We start from the raw sequence: 7,496 nt of genomic DNA, 5'->3' as shown, positions 1-7,496 counted from the left end.
AGGATCTTGCTATGTTGCCTGGGCTGGTCTTGAATTCCTGGCCTCAAGTGATCCTCCTGCCTTACCTCCTAAAGTACTGGGATTACAGGCATGAGCCACTGTGCCCGGCCCATGTTTGCTATTTGATATGGTTTGGCTGTGTCCCCACTGAAATCTCAGCTTGAATTGTAACTCCCAGAATTCTCATGTGTTGTGGGAGGGACTCAGGGGGAGGTAACTGAATCATAGGGCTGCTTTCCCATGCTATTCTCGTGATAGTGAATACGTCTCACGAGATCTGGGTTTATCAGGGGTTTCTGCTTTTGTGTCTTCCTCATTTTCTCTTGCTGCCAATGTGTAACAAGTGCTTTTTGCCTCCCACCATGATTCTGAGGCCTCCCCAGCCATGTGGAACTGTAACTCCAATCAAACCTTTTCTTTCCCAATGTTGGGTATGTCTTTATCAGCAGTGTGAAAACAGACTAATACACTATTACTATCATTATCCTTCTTCAAATTTAAATTCTGAGATCTCCCCCAGGAAGCCTTCCTGACCCCCAAGCTGAGGAGCCCCTCTTCTGTATACCAAAGTCCCCATGCATCCCTCCAACACATGGCCAACCACCTGCTCTATCACTGTTTATGGGTTTGTCTTCTTCACTGGGTGATGTGAGCTTCTGTGTCTTGCTCACCGCCGACTCTCCAGCTCCCAGAACAGGACTGGGCCCAACAGAGATTCTTGGTGTGTGTTTGTTGAACAAATGAATGAATGTATTGCTACATGCTCAGCTTCCTGGAAATGGCCCGAATGTCCTGAGACAATCATGGTGCAGACACTAGATCACAGGAACCTTGGCTTCCTCTCTTGCCCTAATTTCCTGTGGTCACACCCTGCCTATTGGGGTGATCAAGGAGGGGTTCCCAGGACTTTTATTACTAAAATTGGAGAAGTAGCTGGGTGTGGTGGCTCACACCTGTAATCCCAGCACTTTGAGAGGCTGAGGTGGGTGGATCACAAGGTCAGGAGTTTGAGACCAGTCTGGCCAACATAGTGAAACCCCGTCTCTACTAAAAATACAAAACAGCCAGGTGTGGTGGTGTGCACCTGTAATCCCAGCTACTTGGGAGGCTAAGGAAGGAGAATCATGTGAACCTGGGAGGTGGAGGTTGCACTGAGCCGAGATTGTGCCATTGCACTCCAGCCTGGGCGACAGTGTGAGTCTCAGTCTCAACAAATAAATAAGTAAATAAATAAATAATAAATAAATAAAACTGGAGAAATCCCAGACAAGGCAGGATGAGCTGGCCACCCTGCCTGCCTATGAGGCTCTGATTTCATCACATAGGTGAAAGCTATGAAAGGTGTTTGGAATGCAGATGCCCTGCTTTTACCATTGGACTTTGAGAGATGAAGGCAGATTATCAGCTTAGGATGAACTACAGTCCGTGTCATGTTTATGCTCCATCTTGTTCTCAGAATGGGGCTGGAGGAGGCTGCCACTTACACGGGGCAGCTTTGGTCTTCAACTACTCATTACGAGAAACATCTGGAGGTGGAAACCAGCCTTGCTTAATGGGGTTGCTGCTATCTGTGGTTCAGTTGTTTGGAGAAGGTTTTGCTTATTATGGACTTTTAAGGAAGGATATGGGTAGGGAGGGAGGCCAAACAACACAGAGGAGAAGTATCCTTTTATGGTTCAGGCAGAAACTTCACCCAGATGCAATCACTTACTGACTTCTGTGAAGCCGGAGCCCACGTGACCCCAAACCCACCCAGTGACAGCGGGAGGCAGTGGCGGGTACCTGATCTTCCACCAGCCTTCCAGGTTTTTCTGGATGACCTCCACCACAGCCCCTCTCTCCAGGTTCATTTCATCCTGGTCCCGAGCTGTGTACGGGTAGATGACTGTGTACTTCTCCTCTGTGGGGACAAAAGGAAGCTGGGGTCAGAAGAGGACACCAAGAGGCCTGGGCTGCTGCAATCCCTGTGATGGCCTTGCTCATCGGAGGGAAGATTTCCTCCAGAGAGTTCTGGGCACACCCCTGGCCCCGACCTAGCCCTGGATGGCCCTGCAGGTAGCCACAGAACACAGGACAAAGGGCAGGTCTCTGTCCCTCTGAAACCCTTCAGAGCCACACACTCAGCCTCACCTGCTTCAATCTGTGCTTCCAGGTCACCTTCCTCGACCACCTTATACAGTATTTCCATCCCTGGCATTCTCGTCCCCCTTATCCCGGTTTATTGCCCCCCACCCATACCAGAAATTATTTGGCTTATTTATTGCGTTTCGTAAGTGTGTGTCTGTTTCCTCTACTAGAATATGAACGCCATGAAGGCAGGGCTTTGTCTGTCTTATGCATTCCTATGTCTCCAGCACTGGGCATGGTGCTTGGAATGTTTAGCAAATCAGTCAATATGCAGTAAATGAGCAAGACCTGAAGCCCCGGTGGGAGCCACCTTGATCACACAGAGGGGGTTAAGCTGTCTGTGGCTCTTTACCAGCTCTTGCTGGTGGAGTTCAGGGAGAAGCTGAACTTTGGCAGTGGAGGGTTTCAGGCTGAAATCACTACCAAGGAGGACACGGCTCACAATTTTCATTACCTTGCTGGTGGTTGATCTTCAATTTTTATTAATTATGTTCAAGTCTTTGAATTCAGCCATGCTCAAAGCCTGAACTTCCATTCTTGTGACTGGAATGTCTTCTACCCCACTCTCTGCGGTCCCCCTGACCCCTGAAGCCGTGGGACCATCCTTATGGCTTCACCCTCCTCCCTGAGAGCGGCCCCCAGCTGCGTCCCCTCCCACAGTAGCCCTGGAGGGCCTGGGCTCAGCGGGGCGGGTTGCTCATCATCGCACTCTGGCAGGGTGTCCCACAGAGCCAGGAACAGCTCCCACCCCCAATGTTATCTGCTATGGCAGCTGAAATGGAGAAAAATCGATTTGTGTCTTAAGGGAGCCAGGCAAGGCAAGGAGAGGGCTCTTCTGTTTTGGTTACATTTCTGCCCCTGGTGAGTGCCTGAGCCAGCCGTGGCCTGGTGTCATGGTTAATATGCTGCTGCAGACGCTATCTCTTTGGGAAAACACCACATGCCGTCTGCGTCCACGGCCTGCCCAGCTGGTGCAGAGGGAGGCGGAAAACACACAGGGCGTTTATTTATTTATTGATCTAGCCTGCTGACCTGCTCGGTGGGGGGTGAGTTGACTCAAGCTGCACATATCCTGTGCTCAGCAGTCAGCTGTTCCCCTCCTTCGTGGAAGCTGCAGGCTGGGCTGCTGGGTTGGAAGGGGTGGAGGAAGAATCCAACCCTGGGTACACAGAAGTTCTGTTTGGTCCAGGTGGGAAAGGGTGCCACCTGGGTCTCAGAACGAGTGCGGTCAGTCCTATGAGCCTGGACTCCTGGGGCCCGCACCCTTCAGCTGAGCTGCACAGATGGATTTTCTATCGCCGGAGTCCCTCTCTGAGATCCATGGGATGCTCAGTGATTGCACACACAGCAGAGGCTGGAAGACCTTGTAGACTGCATGCCTGCAGAGGCTTCCACCCTTGCGTGCATTTGCCCTTCCTCTGGTGGTGCTACCAGCCTCTGTCCCCATGGCTTCGTGAGGCCAAGCTCACCATCTCCTAGAGGGAAGGAGTAGGTGTGGGACCCTGGCCTGGCCAAAGTGTTGCAACTCCCAGCCACTGTGACTGGCTTCATGGATGGCAAGTGACCCTAGTGGGTCAGCTGGAAACAATCCTAGGACTTGTGTTGAAGGAGAAGCTCTTTCTTTGGTGATGTCCCTGAAAGGTACTTGGAACTGCTGTCATCACGAGAGAATGGTGCCAACAAGCAGAGAGGTAGTGAGAGTCCCAGGTCCTGATGACAGTTTCAACCCCCCGGATCCAGCTCTGCTTGAAGCTAGCCCTACCCTGGGCTTTTTAGTGATATAAGTCAATACACTTCCCCTTTTGCTTAGCCTGGTTTACGTGCATTTCTTTCTCTTGCAAGTCAAATGAGCCTCAATGAAGGAGCAGGTCACTGGTTCAGGCTTACAGAAACCCGCAGGCATCATTTTTTAACCTGAGACACTTTAGAGCCCCAAGGTCAACAATATCCCAGGCCCACTCCTCCCAAACCCACATGCCAACAACATACACGTCACACAAGACAGACGAGATCACTGTTTCTCACATGCAACAGGCACGGGCGGTCCCAGAGCAGGGAGGCTCATGCAGGTGCAGGGACCTGGCTCCAAACACCAAACGGGGAAGAAAACTCTGAGGTAGGCACCTTGACGCCAGCTGATGGCATACAAGTCCCCCAGAGTCCGGCGGCGGCCCACGGGCCGGGGCAGAGACCAATACCTCCATGAGACTGGACGGGCAGCATGTAGGGGGAAGGGCAGAGGGCAGAGGTGAGAAGAAAGCACCACAATGTGTAGAGGCAAAGGTGGCACGAAGCACATGTCCCCAACCGGGATGGCATTATTTCTGAGTCTATTCCAAGCCCCAGACATCTTAGGAAGACCAAGTTCCTCGTATTAATCGTGAACTTGGGTGAAGAGGCCTCCAGCAGACATAATTCCATTCCTAGCATGATTATAAAGAGGTGCTAGGCTGAGGTGGGAGGATCACTTGAGCCCAGGAGTTCAAGGCTGCAGTGAGCCATGATCGTGCCACTGCACTCCAGCCTGGGTGACAAAGCGAGACTCCATCTCAAAAAAAAAAAAAAGCCAGGTGCTGTGGCTTACACCTATAATCCCAGCACTATGGTAGGAGTTCCAGGCCAGCCTGGCCAACATGGCAAAACCCCATCTCTACCAAAAATACAAAAACTAGCTGGGTGTGGTGGTGCACGCCTATAATCCCAGCTACTTGAGATGCTGAGACAGGAGAATTGCTTGAACCTGGGAGGTGGAGGTTGCAGTGAGCTAATGCCACTGCACTCTAGCCTGGGCAACAGATCAAGACTCCATCTCAAAAAACAAAACAAAACAAAACAAAAAAAGGTACTACGTGTGGTCGAGGGAAGAAAATGAATGTACAAACTCAGGAAAATATGATCTCGTTCTCATCTTCTAGCTGTGTGACCCTGGACAAGTCTCCTTGCCTCTCAGACCCCATTTCCTCATCTGTAAAATCGGGACAGTCATGAGTGCCTGACAGAGGCGCTCTCACGGTGGTCATCATGAACCATCTCAGGGGCTCTAGTTTCCATGCAGCACATCAATAAGGGATCAATTTAACCCCTTAATCTGAGTTAATTCTGGCGGTAACCTCGTGTTAGCCCCAATGCCTGGCGGGCCCCACAAACACAGAGCAAACCAACAGATGTTTTACTCTGAGGGGTGTCGGCTGTAATAGAACTCAATGCAAAACCCTATGTCAATTTTTGCTAACCTTTGAATATAGAACTATCCCCCTTCTCCTCATCCTCTTAGCTGATGAAGATACGTTTTATGTGTCTCTGTGCTTTCTCACAACAGTCAACTAAAAGCCGAGAAAACTCAACTCTACGTCAGGAATTGCTGATACAATAGTAACTGTTTCTGGTCATTTACTGCTCTAGGTTCTTTGCATGTGGATCTCATTTAATTTTTTTCAAAAATCCCATGATCTAGATATCATTGTTTCCATTTTTAGATGAGGAGGCCGAGGCTTAGAGAGGTTAAATTATTGCCCCAAGATCACTCAACCAGTAAGTGGTACAGTTGAGATTAAAATTCAGGTGTGTCTGATTCCTAAACCCCTGTATTTTTTTGTTTGTTTGCTTGTTTTTGTGTGTGTGTGTTTTTTTGAGACGGAGTTTTGCTCCTGTTGCCCAGGCTGGAGTGCAATGGTGTGATCTCAGCTCACGGCAGCCTCTGACTCCCAGGTTTAAGTGATTCTCCTGCCTCAGCCTCCTGAGTAGCTGGGATTACAGGCATGCGCCACCACGTCCAGCTAATTTTGTATTTTCAGTAGAGACAGAGTTTCTCTATATTAATCAGGCTGGTCTTGAACTCCTGACCTCAGGTGATCTGCCTGCCTTGGCCTCTCAAAGTGCTGGAATTATAGGTGTGAGCCACTGTGCCCGGCCTCCAAAAACCCCTGTTTTTGGTGAAGGTGAACTCATGCCCTAGTTTTAGGAATGTTTCTAGCGGGGATAGGGAGTTGGTTGGGATTTAGCATTTCTGGCATGGCAGAAATCACCATTCAGGACATGTGTAGGGAGGGTTCTCTGGGAAACAATGGAATGTGTGTGTGTGGGTGAGTGGAGGGGGACACCTGGTCAGGGCCACTGAAACCCACAGAGAAAGCAGAGGCCTTTAAATAGATGGGGTCAAATGTCTTGCAAATGAGCTGAAGCAGCTCCACCACCTTGGCCACCAGAATAATTCTAGGGAGGAACAGTGAACTGTTGTTGGGGATCAGGCTGATCTGACCCCTCCCAGGGTCCCATGGAAGGGTTAGGGCTTGAGCTCTGGCCAGGCTCACCTAGGTTGCTAGTAAAGGCCCCTAAGAGAGGGTGGGCTTGCTCCTCAGCCCTAATACCATGGCCTGGTTTTCGGTTCACAGGCTATGGAGCCTGAGCCATGAGCTGCTGTGATGCAGAGGCAGAGGCCAAAAGAAGAGATTGGGTGAAAAGGCAACCCAGTATGGGTGATGACTCTACAGGTCCTCCCCAGCGAGCAGAGGCTCGAGCTCCTTCCTACCTTCTTCAGGCTGCAGGGAAAACTCATCCTGCACCCCATCCTGGCCTTCGAGGCACGTTGCAGGGACCCAGCCTTGCTCCTCAGCAGTGCTGACGAACCACCAACCTGGGGAAGCGAGAGTGCAGAATGGCGTTAGTTGGGTCAAGTGTGAGGTATGGGGGTCAGAACATAATAATCTATTCAGCCAATATACCAGTGAACTCCTGGGGTAAGGCTAAAGTTACCATTTTACTGGTAGAACACAACCACCGATGTTACCTGCTAATTGCTCAAAGCAGGTCCAGAAACTTGCTCCTGAACCCGAGACAGGGAAGAATAAAGTTATCCTAAATGACAGCAATAAAGAGGCCGGGCAATGTGGCTCATGCCTGTCATCCCAGCATTTGGGTGGATTGCTTGAGCCCTGGAGTTCAAGACCAGCTTGGGCAACATGACAAAACCCTGTCTCTACAAAAAGTTTAAAAATTAGCCAAGCATGGTGGTGCATGCTTGTAGTCCCAGCTACTCATGAAGCTGAGATGGGAGGATCACCTGAGTCCAGAAGTTTAAGACTGCAGTGAGCTATGGTTGCACCACTGCACTCCAGCCTGGGTGACAGAGCGAGACCCCAACTCAACAACTACAACAACAACAACAACAACAAAAGTTCGGCCGGGCGCGGTGGCTCACGCCTGTAATCCCAGCACTTTGGGAGGCCGAGGCGGGTGGATCACGAGGTCAAGAGATGGAGACCATCCTGGTCAACATGGTGAAACCCCATCTCTACTAAAAATACAAAAAATCAGCTGGGCATGGTGGCACATGCCTGTAATCCCAGCTACTCAGGAGGCTGAGGCAGGAG

At 50.5% G+C, this 7,496-nt stretch overlaps 1 protein-coding gene across 2 annotated transcripts in view; it reads right to left on the bottom strand.

Annotated features, from left to right (window-relative positions):
* The window catches only part of SH3PXD2B (SH3 and PX domains 2B), a 115,261-nt gene that overhangs the window by 16,968 nt on the left and 90,797 nt on the right, over window positions 1-7,496 (bottom strand). Inside the window, exons 8-10 of one of the 2 annotated variants that reach the window (XM_037745422.1) lie at window positions 6,656-6,760; window positions 4,252-4,335; window positions 1,783-1,900 (exon numbers count right to left, since the gene is read on the bottom strand). In XM_037745422.1, the coding sequence (XP_037601350.1) occupies window positions 1,783-1,900; window positions 4,252-4,335; window positions 6,656-6,760 (307 nt within the window). The remainder of the gene's footprint in view (window positions 1-1,782; window positions 1,901-4,251; window positions 4,336-6,655; window positions 6,761-7,496) is intronic. The other variant, XM_017547670.2, reaches the window with a different exon arrangement.

The sequence above is a fragment of the Cebus imitator genome, unplaced genomic scaffold (genome assembly GCF_001604975.1).
Source record: "Cebus imitator isolate Cc_AM_T3 unplaced genomic scaffold, Cebus_imitator-1.0 Scaffold200, whole genome shotgun sequence".
Lineage (NCBI taxonomy): Eukaryota > Metazoa > Chordata > Mammalia > Primates > Cebidae > Cebus > Cebus imitator.
Note: the sequence above shows the minus strand (reverse complement) of the source record. Positions and strands in the feature narration are given on the sequence as shown.